This window comes from Berghia stephanieae, chromosome 5 (genome assembly GCF_034508935.2).
Source record: "Berghia stephanieae isolate SIO BIC M18660-M18661 chromosome 5, UCSD_Bste_1.3, whole genome shotgun sequence".
Lineage (NCBI taxonomy): Eukaryota > Metazoa > Mollusca > Gastropoda > Nudibranchia > Aeolidiidae > Berghia > Berghia stephanieae.
Genome location: NC_088364.1, coordinates 22,919,672 through 22,942,171, shown reverse-complemented (window position 1 = coordinate 22,942,171; position 22,500 = coordinate 22,919,672). Strand labels below are relative to the sequence as shown.

The 22,500-nt window shown below is 36.7% G+C and overlaps 1 protein-coding gene across 2 annotated transcripts in view; it reads left to right on the top strand.

Annotated features, from left to right (window-relative positions):
• The window catches only part of LOC144972613 (neuronal acetylcholine receptor subunit alpha-10-like), a 130,352-nt gene that overhangs the window by 84,103 nt on the left and 23,749 nt on the right, over positions 1-22,500 (top strand). For both annotated transcript variants that reach the window (XM_078914047.1, XM_078914048.1), the window contains 2 exons: positions 7,384-7,615; positions 21,285-21,504. In XM_078914047.1, coding sequence (XP_078770173.1) covers positions 7,384-7,615; positions 21,285-21,504 — 452 coding nt within the window. The remainder of the gene's footprint in view (positions 1-7,383; positions 7,616-21,284; positions 21,505-22,500) is intronic.

Here is a 22,500-nt window from a genome sequence, read left to right as displayed (position 1 = left end):
CTACTACTACTACTACTACTACTACTACTACTACACTACTACTACTACTATACTACTACTACTACTACTACTACTACTCTACTACTACTACTACTACTACTACTACTACTACTACTACTACTACTACTACTACTACTACTACACTACTAACACTAACTACTACTACTACTACTACTACTACTACTACTGCTACTACTACTACTACTACTACTACTACTACTACTACTACTACTACTACTACTACTACTACCTACTACTACTACCTACTACTACTCACCGAATGGGGTCTGTTAGGACATCCATTACTATTGCAAACAGCAGTGGGCTGAGATCAGCTCCCTGAGATAATCCAACTCTTACATTAAATGGGTCAGTTGGGCCAACAGCTGTCCTTACCACTGTTTTGTTTCCTATGTTCATATCATGGATGACTTTGATATAGTTCTCTGTAACCCCTTTGCTCTTAGGCAGTATCACATTTCTTCTCTTGATACTCTAACATACCCTTTCTCTGAGTCAATGAACACGCGATGTAACACACCAGAAAATGTAACCCTCCATCTCCAAGTGATTTCCAAACTTCTGCTGGTATCTCGCCTGGTCCAACTGCTTTCCCCTTTTCATCTTGCGCACTGCATCCCACACCCTCGTTCTTGCTTACCTCATCTATCTTCTCTTTAGGTTGTATAACTGCACTACTCCTCTCCCTGTCATTTTTTTCATTCATGGGGTGTTTGTGGTATGTTTTCCATCTTGCTAGGATCTCTTCATCTTTGCCCAATATTCTTCCATTCTCGTCTTTGATCATCTTAATATGTTGTATATCTCTCCTATTCTTGCCCACTGCCACCAATAATAATACAAATACTACTATGCCAAACATTTTTGTAAAACTTTATTGTCAATTATATTGTATCAATTTTCTACTATAGGGTCGGATCGAAACCTAATTTACGCTATAATCTGCAAACGTTGCCACATAGACATACGGGGGGGGGGGGGGGGAACTGGCAAGAGACTAAGCGACAGGTTACTTCTGCGGTCTATTGAAAACGACGAGGACAGGCCTGTCGCCCACCACTTCAGTGGGTCCAGTCATCGAGGATTGCACGACATCCAAATTGCCGTCCTTCAGTTCTGTCAAACCCTAAACAACATCGGAAATACAGAGAGGCAGAACTGATACTAAACTGAACACCCTTTCACCTCACGGCATGAACTCGAGACTGGACCTCATTTAAATATTATTCTACTTTTGTCTCTTGCCCCCCCCCCCCAAAGCACCCCCGCCATCCATCGTCTATCCCTTTAATTACAAATCAGTACCATTACTACTTCAGAAAAGTGAGTGGAGCAGGCACTTATGTTGGTAACAACAAGATATGAAGTGAGTAGAAAAGTGCCAGAAGACAATAGAGAATAAAAAATTTTTTCGCGGCGGTGGTGGGGTTCGAACCTGCGACCTTATTGGTACGACAACTCCGCCTGGCAGGTGAGAGCGTGGCTCTACCGTGTGAGCTATCCACGAACACAAAAATATTCGTTTCAAACCCAAAGTCATTTCTAGATCCCTCTCTCACCCACTTCTTGAGATCGCCGATTCGTTCACCACCATGCGAAGTAATTTTGACCAGCAGTTAAGCTTAATAGCCAATATTCTCATCACAATCATATAACATAGAAACGATTGAGACATTAAGTATGCTCCGGTGTATGGGGTGAATTTTTAATTCAGAAAAGTGAGTGGAGCAGGCACTTATGTTGGTAACAACAAGATATGAAGTGAGTAGAAAAGTGCCAGAAGACAATAGAGAATAAAAAATTTTTTCGCGGCGGTGGTGGGGTTCGAACCTGCGACCTTATTGGTACGACAACTCCGCCTGGCAGGTGAGAGCGTGGCTCTACCGTGTGAGCTATCCACGAACACAAAAATATTCGTTTCAAACCCAAAGTCATTTCTAGATCCCTCTCTCACCCACTTCTTGAGATCGCCGATTCGTTCACCACCATGCGAAGTAATTTTGACCAGCAGTTAAGCTTAATAGCCAATATTCTCATCACAAACATATAACATAGAAACGATTGAGACATTGAGTATGCTCCGGTGTATGGGGTGAATTTTTAATTCAGAAAAGTGAGTGGAGCAGGCACTTATGTTGGTAACAACAAGATATGAAGTGAGTAGAAAAGTGCCAGAAGACAATAGAGAATAAAAAAATTTTTCGCGGCGGTGGTGGGGTTCGAAATTTTTTATTCTCTATTGTCTTCTGGCACTTTTCTACTCACTTCATATCTTGTTGTTACCAACATAAGTGCCTGCTCCACTCACTTTTCTGAATTAAAAATTCACCCCATACACCGGAGCATACTCAATGTCTCAATCGTTTCTATGTTATATGTTTGTGACGAGAATATTGGCTATTAAGCTTAACTGCTGGTCAAAATTACTTCGCATGGTGGTGAACGAATCGGCGATCTCAAGAAGTGGGTGAGAGAGGGATCTAGAAATGACTTTGGGTTTGAAACGAATATTTTTGTGTTCGTGGATAGCTCACACGGTAGAGCCACGCTCTCACCTGCCAGGCGGAGTTGTCGTACCAATAAGGTCGCAGGTTCGAACCCCACCACCGCCGCGAAAAAAAAATTTTATTCTCTATTGTCTTCTGGCACTTTTCTACTCACTTCATATCTTGTTGTTACCAACATAAGTGCCTGCTCCACTCACTTTTCTGAATTAAAAATTCACCCCATACACCGGAGCATACTCAATGTCTCAATCGTTTCTATGTTATATGTTTGTGATGAGAATATTGGCTATTAAGCTTAACTGCTGGTCAAAATTACTTCGCATGGTGGTGAACGAATCGGCGATCTCAAGAAGTGGGTGAGAGAGGGATCTAGAAATGACTTTGGGTTTGAAACGAATATTTTTGTGTTCGTGGATAGCTCACACGGTAGAGCCACACTCTCACCTGCCAGGCGGAGTTGTCGTACCAATAAGGTCGCAGGTTCGAACCCCACCACCGCCGCGAAAAAATTTTTTATTCTCTATTGTCTTCTGGCACTTTTCTACTCACTTCATATCTTGTTGTTACCAACATAAGTGCCTGCTCCACTCACTTTTCTGAATTAAAAATTCACCCCATACACAGGAGCATACTCAATGTCTCAATCGTTTCTATGTTATATGTTTGTGATGAGAATATTGGCTATTAAGCTTAACTGCTGGTCAAAATTACTTCGCATGGTGGTGAACGAATCGGCGATCTCAAGAAGTGGGTGAGAGAGGGATCTAGAAATGACTTTGGGTTTGAAACGAATATTTTTGTGTTCGTGGATAGCTCACACGGTAGAGCCACGCTCTCACCTGCCAGGCGGAGTTGTCGTACCAATAAGGTCGCAGGTTCGAACCCCACCACCGCCGCGAAAAAAAATTTTTTATTCTCTATTGTCTTCTGGCACTTTTCTACTCACTTCATATCTTGTTGTTACCAACATAAGTGCCTGCTCCACTCACTTTTCTGAATTAAAAATTCACCCCATACACCGGAGCATACTCAATGTCTCAATCGTTTCTATGTTATATGTTTGTGATGAGAATATTGGCTATTAAGCTTAACTGCTGGTCAAAATTACTTCGCATGGTGGTGAACGAATCGGCGATCTCAAGAAGTGGGTGAGAGAGGGATCTAGAAATGACTTTGGGTTTGAAACGAATATTTTTGTGTTCGTGGATAGCTCACACGGTAGAGCCACGCTCTCACCTGCCAGGCGGAGTTGTCGTACCAATAATGTCGCAGGTTCGAACCCCACCACCGCCGCGAAAAAATTTTTTATTCTCTATTGTCTTCTGGCACTTTTCTACTCACTTCATATCTTGTTGTTACCATTACTACTATGACTATTGCTTCTACTACTACTGCTACTACTATTACTACTACTACTACTACTACTACTACTACTACTACTACTACTACTACTGCTACTGCTACTACTACTACTACTACTACTACTACTACTACTACTACTACTACTACTACTACTCCTATTACTACCACAGTACTAGTAGTAGTAGGAGTACTACTACTACTACTACTACTACTACTACTACTACTACTACTACTACTACTAAAAGTACTACACTTCTGCTGTTGCTACTGCCACTCATGATTATACTAATGCCGACATCCCTTATATTTTGTATGTTTTTCCAATTCCATTGTATTTATTTTCCAACAATTGTCCTAAAATTAAGAAATGTAGAATGAAACAAGGAAAGAGCTGCAAAGATCTGGGAGAGGAGAATGTTAGCAAAGAACAATACGTTAATGCAAGAAAAAATTGAACAATCAAATCAAAACAGCAAAGACAAACAGTCTGAAGGAGGAAATAGAAAACAATAAAAACAACAAAAAGGAGCTTTACAAAATAATAAACAGACTTACCTCCCCTGAATCAGAAACACCAAAACTACCAGATTACCAAAATGCAAATGAGCCCGCTAAAAATTTTAATAGTTATTTTGACAAGATTGCCAACATCAGAAAACAACTTGACCAACTTGAATCTGCACAGCCTGAAAAATCCAAAGCAGCAGATAAAGAAAAGAACCACATTTTGGATAAATGGTCTGTCACCACACTACAAGACATCAAAGATGTAATCAAACTACTGCCGAAGAAGACATGCCGGCTTGACCCTATCCCCACATGGCTTCTAAAGGATTATGTAGAAGAGCTGGAGCCGGTGATTCTCGACATCGTTCAATCTAGTCTACACACCTCGACAGTTCCAGCATGCCTTAAGAAAGCAGTTGTGCGCCCTTTGTTGAAAAAGCCTTCATTGGACAAAAATAACTCTAAAAACTTCAGGCCTGTGTCTAATTTAAGTACATTATCTAAAATAATAGAAAAAAAATGTATGCTCTTAATTGAATACCTTTTTAGATGAGACCCACTTTCGATCAACGGTACAGTCTGCTTATCGCAAGGGACACTGCACTGAGTCTGCTTTGCTCAAAGTGCACAATGATCTTGTTAATTATGTTGCTGATATGAAGACGGCAGTGCTCATACTATTTAATTTAAGTGCCGATACCATTGATCGGAAATTGCTCTTAAACAGACTTCAAACCGATTTTAAAATTCAAAATGATGTTTTGGACTGGTTTGAATCTTATCTCTCTGACCGCACACAGTGTGTTGCCATTAAAGATTCTTTTTCTGATATTAGTGTTCTGCAGTTTGGGGTACCCCAGGGTTCTGTACTGGGGCCCCTCTTATATACCTTGTATACAAACACCCATAAATGCTATAATCTCGGCTTGTGAGTTGAATTTTCACTTGTGAGCCGACGATAATCAAATTTATTTCCCTGTTACTAACGATACGAGAGTGGATATTGTATCTCGAGTGAAGCGTGCGTGATAGACATAAAAGATTTTATGGTTTTAAATAAATTAAAGTTAAATAAGGATAAAACGGAAATCAAAAGTTTTTATGGAAATAACCGGAAAAGAACAGAAATAGAATCATTGAGCATTGCTGGAAGTCAAATTAAGATTGTAAATGGTGGAAATATCAGGAATTTAGGTGCATATTTAGATTCACGATTGTGTATGGACGCTCATGTTAGTAAAGTTGCTCAGATTTGTCATCTTCATCTCCATAAAATTTATAGAATTAGACATCTTTTGGATACTGAGACTGTCAAAAACATTAATGACATCTTTTGTACTAAACCGAATAGACTACTGTAACGCTCTGTTACAATCATCACCAAAATATATACAGCTTTAGAAAAGTGGAAAATAGAGCTGCTAGAATGGTGACTGGTTGTGGGGTGAAAGAGCATGTAACGCCGATTTTAATAACTTTGCATTGTTAACAGCCGAATTATGTTTTAATAAGACAGCTCCTGTATACCTATATAATATCGTTAATCTCTATGTGCCGTATGGAGAGAGAACTTAGATCCAGTGGTCAAGATCTCTTCCAGGTTCCTTGCTGTAGATCGTCTTTTAGTGAGAGATCTTTTAGCCAGTCGGCACCAGTCTTATGGAACCAACTGCCTTCATCCCTCAAAAAATGTCCGACATTTGAAAATTTAAAAAAGAAACTTAAAACACATCTCTTTAGAAAATAATTTGATGTTTAGCACTTCTATCAGGCCTACATATTTTAGATATCCTAAATTTTCATCTTGTAGCACAGTGCGTGGTAATTAAATTACAAATTGATTGATGCTATTCAAATATGATAGATTTTATGCTTAATTTATTAATTTATTGTTTTGTTTTATTTGCATATTGTAAAGCGCCTCTGAGCACTTTGTGGATCTAGGCGCTATATAAATTCATTCATTCATACACGTTTGAATATTTCACTTTCTCAACTGAATTACACAGCTCTTCTCCGCCTCCTCTTTTCACTTAATTAATTGCGCACCTTTTAGAAATATCTAGACCTCTATTGTTCTTTTCTAATTCGTGCTTCCTTACAAATGAGCATAGTATTTCCTGCCCATCAATGTTTTTTGTTTATTCGTCTTAACAACGCCACTACCACATTATCTCATCCGTCTGTACTGTTTCATCCATTCTGTTTCGTTGATAAAGGGGAAACCCGAAACGTCCATTTTATCTGTTTTCGTATTTTAAATTGAAGCTTACATTCAATTTAACATTGTTATTTATAACTACTACAAGTACCATTTTAAACTATCTAAAACATAAATTGTGATGGTACTTTAATATAATATTAATGTGGTTTCCGTGGACTCGGTTCTTTTTGTCAATATTTTGAGATTTCATTCTCACGGCAATTTGTGTGCTGTTACAAACTACAACTACAAAATGAGGTGTAAAAAATCCGCTAACACTCAAACGGATTTGGTGGATCTTTTTATTAATGCGATATCTCGGCCATTAAACCACCCTCATTGAAACAAACTGGTAAAAATAGAGATAAGATGTTTGGCTTTTAGACAGACTCGGTTCAAATTATATATCAATAATATGTCGGGATTTTTCGCAGCTGTAAAGTTTTAAAACGGCATTTTTTACCTTACATGACAATTTATTTTATTGTTGAAGTGATATAGGAATAAAGCTGAGACCTTCCTCTTTAAGACGATACCAAATTTAACTGTGTACGTTTTTAAATGGCCGATGTATCAATGCTTGAATGGTCCAGTTTAAAAATAGTACTGTTCTCGACACGTGACACAAAATAGAAATTGAAAGGTTTTTTTTTCAGCCACAATAAATGACGTCTATTTTCGTGGCAACCTACTTAAAGTTGCAATCAACTAATCTACCATCTATTATTATATTTCAGCCGTCTATCCATCATGTTTGCTCTAACACATATTATTTATCTCCAGTGCTGACGATCGCCTACAAGAACAAAGAGACGCTCTGGTCATTGTCCATTCTAATGGGTCAATCCAGTGGATGCCTCAGGCAATCCTAAGGTCTTCCTGTTCATTCGATACCAAATATTTCCCTTTTGATGTCCAGCGTTGCTATTTAAAATTTGGGTCTTGGGCATACAACGGAAATAAACTCAACGTGGAATTCGTAGGAGGGAAGGCATTTGATCTCAGCGACTATGTTGTAAGTATGAAAAAACATATCAAACAAACTAAACCATGCAATGTTGAAGTATATGTAGTAAACTAAATAAACTAGAATCTTTTACATTTATCAAGTCATTGTTTGTTTTACATAGACGATTTGCAGTAATTTTGTTTCAATTCTTTCATAATACTTTCATGTCTATTTTATCAATATCAATTATTATCAAATGGACGGTAATAGGCGTGTACTTTGAAATGGTCATGTCTCTTTTGTTCTGATTCATATTATGGCGATGGTTGTGGGCGATTTCAAGGCTGATAAGAAGACACTACGACAGTCAATATATTAATATGATGACACCGACGTTACATGTGCAGGTCTGACATCCGAACCCGCTTATGGGCCTAGTTTAGCATTGTTGTAATGGACAATATTTTCCGTCATTTTTTGAGATTTCCATTACAACAATGAGCCCATAAGGAATTGGGTTATCAGACTTATGAATATGTGTGCGTCTGATGACACGTTTCATTCGCACTGAGGTTTTCATGGTTATACATAGACTCCAATTCCAAGTCAATCCTGAATGAAGTATCGTGTTCGTTTGTGATGGGGTTTGATGGGGGTTGGTGGTGGTTGGTTTATTGATGTTTGGTGGGCTCTTTTAGGGTTTGGTGGGGGTTGGAAGGTTTTCTGGGATTTGGAGGGGGTGGTTGTGGGGTTTGGTTTTCTTGAATTTGTTTGTCTTTATTGGGGGCTAAATGGGTTTTCAAGGGGCTTAGTGGTCGTTTGGTTGGGATTGTGGGAATTAGTGGTGGTTTGGTGGGGTTTGCTAGTTTGGTAGGAGTTTGGTGATGTTTGGGTGGGATTCGTTGGGGTTTGGTGGTGTTTGGTGGGTATCGATGGGGTTAGGTGAGGCTTTTACCATCACTGGAAAAGAAAAAGATCAAGGAGAAAATAGAAGCAAATAAACAAAGCACGCATCCATATCAAAACACGAATGATATTGGTACTCGGTAATCCATATACAGTTACTATAATTTCCTGTAGGATGGTAATTTCTAGCCTTTCCAGTCAAGTATTTCTCAGGTGACAAGGGGTCAAAAGGGTGGAGCTAATATCAAAATTTGTTACTCCGGTTCACAAATAGACAGCTCCCCTGGTCGGGATCATATGGCTTGCTTGATGCTCAGTTTATTTCATTTCACAAGTACGTACATACACTCAAGCTTGTCAAGTAATTTCCAGGTAGAATGAATATCTAGAGTAATTTTTCCAAATCTAAGTAGAGATCAAAAACTGATAGCGTGGACTATACTGATATTATGATTAGAATGATGGGTTAATCTTAATGAATGCTGTCAGGCACTTATCAAAGACGAGTCGCTCTGTAGACAGAATTATAATCTTTAAGTAACGAGTCGAATAACTGTTCAGCTCATCTATTTGGCTAAGATCAAAATTTGGACAGGCCTCTTCCACTAACATGAGTTTCTCCGCTCGATCTACTTACCTAGTTGTTTTAGATTCTTTTTATGTCATGCTTTACAGATTCTTCGCTTGTTCTAACAGATTTTTTCTGTAATGTTATTTATGGTGACCAATTTCAATAACGTATTGTCAAACGTTGGTTGAGCGGACGGACTTTGACAAGAATCTGGCATTGATTTAACTGAAAACTCTCTAGTATCCGTCGTTGGTTTATGGATCCCAGACATGACATTCGACATTGTCAAATTAGAATATCCAGTCGTTTTCTTTATGATATAAAAATGTGCTTTTCATGATTCAGATCATCATAATCAGTCGAGACCAAAAAGAGAGAAGAAAGGTGGATCAAAGTAAAGGCCTGTGGAGCTATATTTTATTTTCCTTTCTGTAGCTTTAATTGAATAGTAACAATTGTTTGCAACCATTTGGATCGAATGCTATTGTATCGTAAAGTAAGCTCCGTTTACAGATCTAATTACCCAAACAAAGCTGGGTCAGATTGGTCTCCACCGCGCCTGAGGCCGATAACTGGCCCTTACTTGTAACTTGACCACCGAGCTATTGTGTGTGTGAAAGACTGAGAGAGAGGAGAGGGAGAGAGAGGAGAGAGAGAGAGAGAGAGAGAGAGAGAGAGAGAGAGAGAGAGAGAGAGAGAGAAGTGGGCGGGGAGCGAAATAGACACATTGAAATATTATATCTGTCACATTGCAGGCCTTGATCAATGGGTTTTTCTCCTTTTAATAATAAAATCCTGGCGCCCGAGATGAACCTTGTTTTTCTCGTGGGTTGTAATCCTAAGTTCTACCATTCTATACAACTACCATCCCCTTTCATCCCATCTCAATCCCTGGGTGAGGAAATGAAAACAGAGCAGGACAGTCTGGTAAACCCAATGGGAATTAAATTATAACCACCCAAATCAATATTATGTGCACACTGCGAAGGAGATGGATAGTTGGTTTGGTTTATCTACATTAACTACGTCATTCCAAGCACTTCTATTCTATTATTTTATTAGAAGCCTTGAGTGTTGAAAATACATACATTAAAAAACAAAACATAACTGAAGCATAAACAGACAGTAAACAGAAATAATAATAACAAAATCAATAATAAAAATAATAATAATAATAATAATAATAATAATAATAATAATAATAATAATAATAATAATAATATAATAATAATAATAATTTAATAATAATAATAATAATAATAATAATAATAATAATAATAATAATAATAACAATAATAATAATAATAATAATAATAATAATAATAATAATAATAATAATAATAATAAATGAAAATGATAAAATTAATAATAATAATAATATTAATAATAATAATAATAATAATAATAATAATAATAATAATAATAATAATAATAATAATAATAATAATAATAATAATAATAATAATAATAATAATTTTAATTAATAAAATAATAATAATAATATAATAATAATAATAATAATAATATAATATAATAATAATAATAATAATTTGGGTAATGATCATGATAATGATGATGAATATGATGATGATGATGATGGTGATGTTGATGATGATGATGATATATAAATGAGTGTTGGTGGGTACTCGTTGGTACGAAAGTGCTCGATAATGATGGTTAGAGCTAATATAAAATATAAATTGTCACTCACATTATATGGCCGAGACTTTCGTTTCTGTGGCTTTCTTCCACGTATATATATACGGTGGTTTATTAATATTTTTTTGTTGTGGCTTGAAATTATTTGTTCTATGTTGCGCATACACGAGTAGCTTATTTTTATGGTATTCCTGTTGATAATTTTATGTAGCTTGTGGTTTTTTGGAAAGTGTGTATCAATTAACTTCAGGAACTGCTGTCCTGCCTGGAAGAGAAATATACTATAATCAAACACCCTCATGAAGCCACACTCAACACGAAAAGTGAGATGTACGGAACGTGTCCACATCGGCGGAAATTCTTGTTAATTAACTTTAAACCGGAACCACTTCAAGAAACAACAACAGTCAACAAAACAACTCAGTCCTGACGATGGCAAATTAAGCCTGAAACATTAATGTAGACTGCTTCAAACATTGTGGTAAATATTTTTAAAAATAATAATTCGCTCCATTACTACATGTCGAGCACTTTTCGTACCATATTTGTATCAAACACGATTCAATATATATATATATATATATATATATATATATATATATATATATATATATATAAAACAAACTCATGTGCAATAGTCGGTTTACACTCGTTTGAACCCTTATGATTATGATATTGGGTCCAAATTTATTATTACCATTTGATATACATCAATAAAAAGCTAATCATTTTTTCTATCCCATGCACACAACCATGTTAATCTCAATGTCCGCTACAAAATGATATCGAAGGTTTATGAAGTGACACGAAAAAATTGGGTTTGCAAGTTTACACAACTTAACTAATACCTTGTGACTTTGTGTGCCCTCTTGTAACTTGATGCATTGAAACCACTGTCTTCGCATAGACAAAGGGAATCGGTCAGTAAACGTTGCAGTGAGATATCCCTGATATCTTGAAGAAGCTGGTATAGATTAACTCTGTTTGAAAAGGACCCAGACGACGTATTTCTTTCTTCATTATATCCCGTATGTTCTCATTTGGATTCATGTAAAAATGGAATGATAACCTTGCCTATAATTATTGTTCTCTTTAAAAATCCTGCTTAATTCGAGCCCTGTGCAATGGTGCATTGCCATGCATAAAAATTGTTGCGATTTTATTGTTTCTATAAAAAGGAACAACACGTTCCTGAAGTGTATCATTAAGGTAATTGTCTGGTGACAACCCGCCATCTATTCTCATAAGATATGTATTTTCGCTTCCCATGATCCCAACCCAAGAAACACAAAACCATATCGACGGTTTCTGATCTGATGATATTTTCTTGTTTCAATGCTTTATCGTTTTCCCTCTGTAACGGATGTTTCTTTTCTCTGTCAGCAGAATCAGTCTCGAGTTTTGACTTGTCGGTGAACAAAGCATTAATTTGCCCATTGTTTCTGGGATGAAGAAGATTTTACGTGCAACAATTGAAACGGTTCTTTCTTTGCAAATCGGTCAAAAGGTATTTGCTCTGTTAGGGTGGGGGTTCTAATCCGGACAATGTTCCAAAATTCAGACCCCCTTCCGAATTCAGCTTCTATATTAAGGCCGAATTATGACATAGAGCTGAGTTCCGATTTAACACAACCAGAAATAAATGCATGACATATTATATCCTTGTTCGTGTTATTTAATTGAATAAATCGTCTCTTAAAATCCTTGTCTCATTCGGAAGAACCGGTACGAGCTTCTACCGTCGCGTTTTCACGAATTCGAGGCATCTTACAATCGAAGTAGCAATATAAAGCAACAACATTTGCAATAATACATTCGTACAATTGAAAAGGATTTTTTACATTTTGTTTTGAAATTTTTGCTGTCGAACAACGTATGGAATCAATAAATATTTCTATGTATTTTTTAAAAAATATTAAAATAGATAATTAAAACTTTTGCCGCCAAATCACCCAGTCGTTCCAACCTGGACACCAAGTTGTCCCAATTCTGACCTCCAGTCGAATTAAATTAAACTTGAAAGGGTTTGTATTCCTTGTATTCCTCCTATCACCCCCCCCCCCCCCCCCCCCTTCTTGCTCTCAAAAAGAAAACACCTAGCTGCATTTAACAAATACAATCACATGTAAAATGTAATTTCTCCGATGCTTCAGACAGGTGCTAGTTTTCTCCTTCTTTTTCCTTCGAATAAAATGAGAAATTCATCAACAAAAACTCGGCCTAGTTACACGATATATGAGGAAAGTACTTGTATCTGTATATATATATATATATTTTTTTTTTAATGATAACAACAACATAATATATATAACAATAATTCAAGCTCAAAACACACAACTCATTATAATATAATAATAATAATAAATAATAATAATAATAATAATAATAATAATAATAATTAAAAATAATAATATTATTATTATTATTATTATTATTATTATTATTATTATTATTATTATTATTATTATTATTATTATATCATTATTATCATTTATTATTATTATCATCATCATCATCAACATCATCATCCTCACCATCATCATTATCATTATCATTATCATTATATTATTATTATTATTATTATTATTATTATTATTATTATTATTATTATTATTATTATTATTATTATTATTATTACTATTATTATTATTATTGGTATTATCACTTGTTATCGTTATTATTACTAGCATTTTCATCAATATTATTTTTATTAGTACTAGTAATACTTTTATCTAACACTACCCCTCCCCTCCCCTCCCCCTTTATCCACGCAACTATATTCCACAACACAACATAATATACACACATGGACATACCACACACACATATACACACATACAAACACAAACGCACACACACACACACAATGAGAACACACTACAGTATGTCAGTACATAACGATACTAATCACCGCCTACTTATTAATAACAAACACACCGGAACAAAATATAGGGACGAAAAGGACCAACAACGCATTGTGCACTACGGATTTAACGTCGACTGACGAGATGCAAGATCCTCATCGAAACGATCGTTTTGGCGAAAAAAATGATAGTTTTCTTATTTATATATGAGTAAAATCGACTTACATTTCATACAATTCAATATGGCCATTTCGGTACTCGAGGCGTCTCTTCAGTTGTCAGCTAGGGGAATTAGCACTGGCGGTCGGTCTATTGAGCGAAGTTGTTTTGAGCCGCCCTATATTTTTCAAATTTAGCAGATACTGCTTTTAGTCTCAGTTTTTGCATATGCTACTTTTCGTTAACACTCGTGCATCTCTCCTCACACGAAGGTTGTGCATCATCACAGACGGCTCTCTTTTTCTTGTTGCCCCACACAAGTAGGGGAGGGCATCCGGGTCACCAAAAGGTTATCCATGCTTTAGGTTTTGAGAAGTCAGGTCATCGACGACTGAGAACTTCCCGACCTCCACTTAGTTCTCGATGCTTTTCTCGTCTCGAGAATCTTGGTCGTCGATGCTTCTCGTATTGAGTCCCGAGTCCCGAGTCTCGTGACTATAGAGCAATAAAGTTAGGTGCCCCAAACGTAAACAAAGGTCGAGAAGCACGTGGCAAACCACATGTTCCTGTCTTGACAGCTCACGTTCCAATGTAAATAATAGAAAAAAATAATCTTTTAAATTTGGCTGTTAGGTGGCAAAAGAAACACATATTCATAAATACTCGATCATGCATCAAATAATGTCTAGATATGGATATTTTATGGAACAAAAGGTAAAATTTTCTAAAATTTATCAAAAGTTACAGTCTATCTATTTTTAGACCAGAGCAAATTATTGCGCTGGTGTGAACAAAACGAGAATTATTCGGAGTCTGATTTTCATAATAATTTAGCCTTATATTATTATTTCTGCAACTGTTAGATTTTATGTAAACATATTTTCAATACTGAAAGTGTATTGCTTACAACTCAAACTACAAAATTGGGAGACCTATATTGTGCGTAAATTTTTCCGGTCCCTAACGGAAATCACTAGCAACTTGTTATTGTTTACGTTTGGGGCACCTAACATTACTGCTCTATACTGCGCGAGCGACGCACGCGTTACTAACAATGTGTACTATCTGCATTGTTCACCCCTCTCTCGTCGGCGATGATTCCAGCGAAGCTCGAGATTTTTTTGCGTCTCGATGCTTTTTGAGTCTCGAGACTCAAAAAAGTCTCGAGCATCGCTCTAGTCATCGGTGCTTTCATTCAATACCTAGTCATTGGTATTGGGTATTAACGTTATATCATATTTTAAACAGCTAACAAAACACAAACGTCGTAAATAGATCGAAATGGTTATAGGTATCAATGTTTTATTATTATACAAAGTGAATTTATTTAATGTATTTTAAGTTTTAATACAAAAAAAGTCATCCAAAGCTCAGTTGAAGTGCTACTTCTCTGGAATTCCCGACTTTTCCTTGGTCATCGAGTTCGGGAAGTTTTGAGTGTTGGTGGCCGATGACTTGAGGTATCATCGAGACTTCCGCTCGACACTACACACAAGGCGAGATGACGTGCGACAATGAGCTGAGGGTGGGGTATGGGGGCTACCATGAGCCAAAAAGTCAACAGGCCGCCCAAGTATTTTATATAAAATACTGTTTTCTTCTGTTTTAAAACTACGCTTATCCACCTCCCCCAACAAACAACTGGTACTCTTTACTGCTGAAATAAGTAGGTCAGGCCGGCAAATTTAGTTTTGCACACCTTGAGGTCTGACTTGGGAGTTGGGAGAAATCAAAACCATATCAGTTTTATCATTGGAAGACCAGGTTTGTTGTAATCAAAATATACGGATGAAGAAAATTACAATAAATATCGATTTTATTGTTATTCGTGTTGCTCAAATGTATTTTAATCAACAATACGAATATTACACAAATCATTCTCCGAGTAGAGCCCCGTGATGCTATAAATTAGAATCCCGGTCCATTAACCCGACACACACAGCAGTTCAACTTGTAGTTATATATGTTATTGTCTTTGGAGTAGATAAGTAGTGCATTGAGGTTGGATTTTCTATTCCTTCTATTAATGACTGTTATTACAGTTGATATTCGATGGAAGAAATTTTATATGGCAGTCTAATTGCTGTTGTCGTGTTGTTCTTTTAAAAAAAATGATATTCACAAATCTCAATGCATAGATGTAAATACCGATATAACTATGAAAGGATCCATAGACTTTAGTGATCGGGTGATATACAATTTTACACACAATTTACAAACATTCTAAAAAATCAACCAACTAGAACATTATATTGAGCAATATCCACTGAGTGAGCTGAAGACACTTGAAAAGGGCCCCTAAGCCAATAGCAACATGAAGACGAGACATGATGTCTTTTGGGCGAGATAACATTTTCCTCCAACACTGTTTCCGGTCAGGTACTCATTTTACACCTGAGTACGGTGAGAGAATGTTTTCGATCCACGCCGCCTTACATAAACAGGCAGCAACCGCCCCTGGGAATAAGGGACACAAAACCCCCGAATAGTGCAAATTAGTGATGAAATTTCGTGCTCTAAGGTTTAAATTGTGATATAAGACCACTTTCTCAAAGAGCTGAGATATCAGCAATTTAAATTGTATAAAAATTAATGGTGGTGACGAAACTTATTGCCTTCACAACGACATTTTGTTTTGGTGTCAAAAGGTCACAGACTACGTCATCGTACCGAGTACACGACAAGCTTAAATCGAGACCGGAAGTACTTCTAACTTATCATTAATTTATACCATACAATATATCGAATCAATTCATTTACCAAGTGAGGAACAGAATTTATTACTATTTCTATTGAATCCATTTATATACCAATTTGGTTATATCAAATATTACTGGCTTCGAACCGCGGAACATGAGATTGAGAAATCGAAGAATTCAAGTTGTGGTGGTGGAGTACGACTACGAAGAAAAAAAAAATAATTGATGATTTTTCTCTATCTTTTGTATATTCCGACAGCTTTCAAAGAACATACATTATAATACCGGGCGATAACTCAATCAAATATTGTTTGATTTGCTTGTAACTACGCTTGTTACTAAAATCCAAAAGAGTAAACTATATTAATTGAGTAGTATAAAATAAAGTGCAGTTCGCTTGCTATTTTAAAGAGAGGAATATTTTTATTTATCTAAAAGTCAAATCAAGGGCATTTGGAGGGGTGATGGGGGAACGAGGGGGATGGGGGTGAATGTAAGGGAGGGTGTGGATTTTTAAGTTTGGGATCGTTTGGGAATATTGAGGAAAGGAAGGAATTTGGAATGGTAATGATGGGGGGGGGGGGGGGGGGGGGGGGGGGGGGGGGGGGGCAGGGGTGTGCTGCGGAGGGAAGGGATTTATTTTGTGTTATTAATTTGGATTTCAGTGTCTGACATATTGTTATAATCTCGGATCTTTTGTTTGGGATGCTATGTTTATGACTATTTAAAAGTATTTCCAATTTTTCAGTGAGGCACAGATTGCACTTTCTTATTCCACATCGATAGGGACTACTTCTTTTGATAATCTCATTTCGTTGAAGATCGTTCCATTTGAGTAGAGGCTAGTCAATCAATGTTCAATCATTTCTGGAATCGTTTTAGCATTCTGGACGGGTGGTTAGAGTGTTTATTAATATATAGCGGCTGATTTCCTGTATGGCCTGAATGTGCTCGTATGGAGGCATCGGGTGGTATCCAGGAAAGCCACTTGGTTTAAATTTGTTTGGATTTTGATTTTTAAGTCGAAACTTTGAATATTTAAAAAATATTTTCTTGGTTCGTTCAATGTTTCACTTTGATTTTGTTTTGTGTCCTACTCCGAGTCCATCGTCTCTGTAGAGGCCGAAGTTTATGTCTGATACTTCTTTATTTTTGTCACATGTGTTAGGAACAATCCAATTAATTCCGATATTTCGGCTCCGCCGGACACTCCCATTGTAACGTCGAATTGCCATTTTTTCTTTGTTCATGCTAATTCGTTGTGGAACAGATTTGACCTTGCGTGCTTGATGTGCTTTGGCTGATGTTGCAAAGTTGAATGCTTGCATGAATATATTTTCGTTTATGGTGGTGTAATGATCGGATATGTCCAACTGTATAAATTTTAGCCTTTGTGTATTGGGGAGATCTTTAAACCAATTAAAAACTGCTTTGGTTTTAGTCAATTGTTGAATGCCTACGTTTGTTATTATGGTTTTATTGATATCCTGGAGATAGTTTGCTTATTATTCCCATTTCTGATTTCGACGGATTTATATGTCTGCACGAGGGGTTGCTGTTGAAGTCCCCTTTGTGGTCGAAATCATCACGCACACAAGAAGGTCAAACTAGTTTCACGGCAAAATACCATGGACAAAGCAAAAAAGAGTATTTTTTTTCATATGAGAGCAGTAACGTCGATACAAGTCGTACCGCAATCACAGCTTTCAGAGCGAAAGATATGATGAAAGGCGAGAACAATATCATATTCTGACTGAAAAGATTTAACATTAGTAGAAACCTGCTAATCACTTCTTGATCGATGACAATTAATTTATTCCCCTATTCTTTGTCCAGTTCCGTCTATGCGGATTCCCATAATTGGAACCCGTAAAAAATGTATGCATGGGTGGACAAAAAAGGGATCGGACTCTTAATAATAATATAATAATAAGCATATTTATATAGCGCCTTTCGTCGAAACCTCAAAGCGCTTTAAAAAAAAAAAGAAAAAAAAATCAAAATACAATTCAGCCAAAGTATCAAAACAATTAAGAGCATAACAGGGCACCAATACATCATCAATATAAATGTCACATACAATACATTTAAAATTCAATTAAGTAAATATTTTCTGAAAAGATATGTTCAGGGCTTTTTTGAAAATGTCTATTGATCTCGAAAATCGCACAGATTGAGGAAGATCATTCCAAATCGTGGGTCCGAATTTCATAAGAGACCTATCACCAAAATACTTAAGTTTAGTTTTAGGAGATGCTAACAATTTTGAATCGTGGGATCTAAGATTTCTCAGAGGTACGTATGGTTGGAGTAAGTGTTGAATGTAGAGAGGGACAGAAGACTCAAATACACCAAAGCAGATAAGGGCTATTTTATATTCAATTCTCGCCCGGACTGGCAGCTAGTGGAGGATTCGAAGCATGTCCTTTCTATCATCGTAATGAGATTTTCCCAGGACTAACCTAGCCGCACAATTCTGTTCTCTCTGGAGCTTGCTTATTTTGTTATTAGGGAGACCAGCGAGCAGTGAATTGCAGTAGTCAAGACGTGACAAGACCAATGCAGAGACAATTATCTTCAAGGTGTTGAAAGGTAAAAACGACCTCATCTGTGATATACTAGGAGCTCATAGTACATAATTTTCACATTATTGTTTATATGCTGATCCATAGACAAAGAACTATCCAGAATGACACCTAAATTTTTAGCTTTTTCAGAAATAGAAATATCAGAATCAGATATAGGGTAGGGTTTGAAAATTGGAAAGAATTTAATTTTTGCTGAGTTCCTATCAAAACAACTTCAGTTTTGTCTTCATTCAACAATAGCTTATTTGCAAGCATCCAACTTTTGATGGAGGCACAACAATTTTCTAAATGACAGACAAGAGAGGAGAGATCATGAGGAGAAGCAGATTTATATAGCTGCGTGTCGTCAGCATATATGTGGTAATTAACAGAATGGGAGCACATTACACTGCCCAATGGTAAAGTATAAATTGTATAAAGGATAGGACCTAAAACCGAACCTTGCGGGACGCCATATTTTATATAGACATTGTTAGAAACTTTGCATTTACACTCACTGCCTTTTGGTGAGATATGATTTAAACCACGAAAGAGTAGTACCAGAGATGCCAAAATCAGAATAAAGCCTATCACATACGATTGAGTGATCTATTGTGTTGAATGCCGCAGATAGATCTAAATGCGTAAGGATAGATATATTACCATTATCACTTGCTACTCTTCTTGTAATTCTTAGCTTAAAAATTCTATCCAAAAAAAAAGATATATAAAAACATAATGTTTTTTTTTAATTTTGCAAGTTTTAACAAACTGAAAATTAAAAAAAAACATCAAATTCTTTTTTAGAATCATGAAAAATAGAAATAGACCGTCTACCATCAGAGACATACAGTAAAATAGTATCAAGTATTGTTCATGAAGGGGGCTCTGATAGCTCTGTGGAGCATTCGCTTTATGTGGAAAGGGACAAATATCGATCTCGGGTGAAGTTGAGCCGTTTTTCTGACTCCTGTCTACCCAGCAATAATTTGGTCGATTAGATCCAGAGGAGAATATTTTGCGACAGACTGATTTTTTATCCAAAGGGTAGCAGGTAATTGCTTTTGACCTTTGAACACTATATAAATTCCAGCGTAAACTCCGGCTCTCTGAGGCTTATGCCTCTTTAAGCTATTGATCATCAGTATCTATTTATCTACTTCTCGACCAATGCAACTTGCCATTTTTTTAAAAGTGACTCAGGACTTGAATACATTAAAAATTCTTTACAAAATCCAACAATGGGGATAGTCTAAAGCTGGGATGAGAGAACTACAATAACTGTATTGTCCTGAGGGAAATGTTAGATGAATGAATTATATAATCCCCTGACATTAACAGAACAAGATAAGCAATATGTGACTGGTTGTTGGCTGTTCAAGCTTTGCGACTACAGCCTGTTACTGAAAATCAAACTAAAGGAAAAAGTAATTGAATTTCAGTTTGGGGAAGAATTAGCCTAAAGTTAAGCATTATATTTTTATCAGGGAATAAATAGATCTTCTGTCTCGAACGACAAAAAAACTGAATTTCAAAGAACACTTGGTTAATGGAGACTTAAGATTGAAATAGCATTGTGTTAATACATTCAGAATTCCTCGACATTTCTCACAAACAATCATCAAAATAAAAACATAACTGGATAGGCTCCGAGCTGTGAATTATACTCTTGGTAATGATTATATTTTTTGGCTGAACATTTTAATTGATATAAAGTTTTAAACCAACTGCATTAATGACCTCAATATCATAGGTCAGATTTCGGATGCTTTTTATTTCTGTTTTTGACTTTTTTTGTGTGTGTTTGTTTGTTTGTTTTGTTAAAAATTGAGCTTTATATAGCGCAATATCCACAAAATGTGCTCAAAGCGCTTTGCAAGGGGTCCCTGGTCAACAGCAACATTTAACATGTAGGACGGGACATTACGCCTGTTAGGCGATATTACAATTTTTCGGACAAAGACAACGCTGTTAACTGCCAGGTACTCATTTTACACCTGAGTACGGTGAGAGAATGTGAGTAAAGAGCCTTTTCCAAGGACTCAACTATGCGCCGATCGCGAAGCTCGAACCCAGGACCTTCCGATCCGAAAGCGAGTGCCATACCACTAGACCACATGTGTGGGAGGGGGGGGGGGTGCCAACCCGATATAAGCTCCAGTTGAATTGATAAAGGCAGATAATGCAGACTTTTAAGATTTCTATTTTTTAACAGCGTTGAGGAAAAAATCATTAGGCACTGAACTGGATGATGAATAAGAGGGAGCTTCCTTTCACCGTCAGTATTGACTTTGCTTCTATTCTATCTAGGTTAGTAACGAATGGCATATCATTGAAAATAACGCCACACGCAATGTCAAATATTACACCTGTTGCCCGGAGCCCTTCCCCGACATCACCTACATACTTACCTTGAAAAGGAAGACAGCCTTCTACACATTCATACTCATCCTACCATGCACTCTACTCTCATTACTCACCCTCGTCATCTTCTGGATCCCTCCAGAGTCACCAGCGAAGCTGCAACTGGGTAAGTTTTACTAAGTGTCCAAAATATAAAGGCCTAACATTGAATAAGTATAATCTATATTAATAGAAGAAAGAGCAAGTCCGTCTGTCTGTGTCGTTTTGCGTCGACAATAGAGAAAACGAAACTACTAGATATCTGCTATGAAAATTAGCCAGTTCGTTAACATTCTTATCCATTTTATGCAAGATACCCAGATTTTTGCGATTTAGGTCGATTGGATTCAGTAGTCTGATGTAACGCCGCCCGCAACGGCGGCTATCTTGGTTCTAAACAAAGAAAATCATTACTTTTTATTCAACATGCTGGCTAGAACTTTTCATATGCCTTATGATCAGAATGTGTAAAAGTCAAAACATGATCAAATTTGTGTTTTTTCCCCTCTGGATACGCTTTTATGCTCGCCGGAGAAATATTTCATACGGGCGTCGCCATTGTTCCGATAGTTTAGAGCCAGTGTTACTAAGTTACCATGCGTCATTAGGAAGGAAGTGACGTTACGACTGTTGAAGAGAAAACAATCCCAACGATTTACGACGCCATTTTAAACAGATAATGAAAGCACATAGTTGATGCGTGGAAATTTAAACTTTGATTTAAAACATTTATCGTTGTCTCCGCATAGATCCAAGAACTCTACTCACTCTGACAACTCTCTTCTCCTGCAATAGATAGTATGCGCTTGGCTAAGAAGCTCATAACACTGCCATCCGGAAGTATAACGGACCAACACACAAAACTGTGTGTATCCATGAACGTTTATAGTCGGGTTAATACAGTTCAGTGAGTACGACTCATAAACGCGGGTGGCAAAAAACAATAACAAAGACACGAGTGACGTCATCTTCGAACTATCTATAGATAGTATGCAGATGACGTCACTCAGGCCTTTGTTATTGTTTTTGCCATCCGCGTTTGTGAGTTGTTCTCACTAAACTGTATTATCCAGACTATAAAAGTTCATGGTTACATAGAGTTTGTGTGTTGGTCCGTTATACA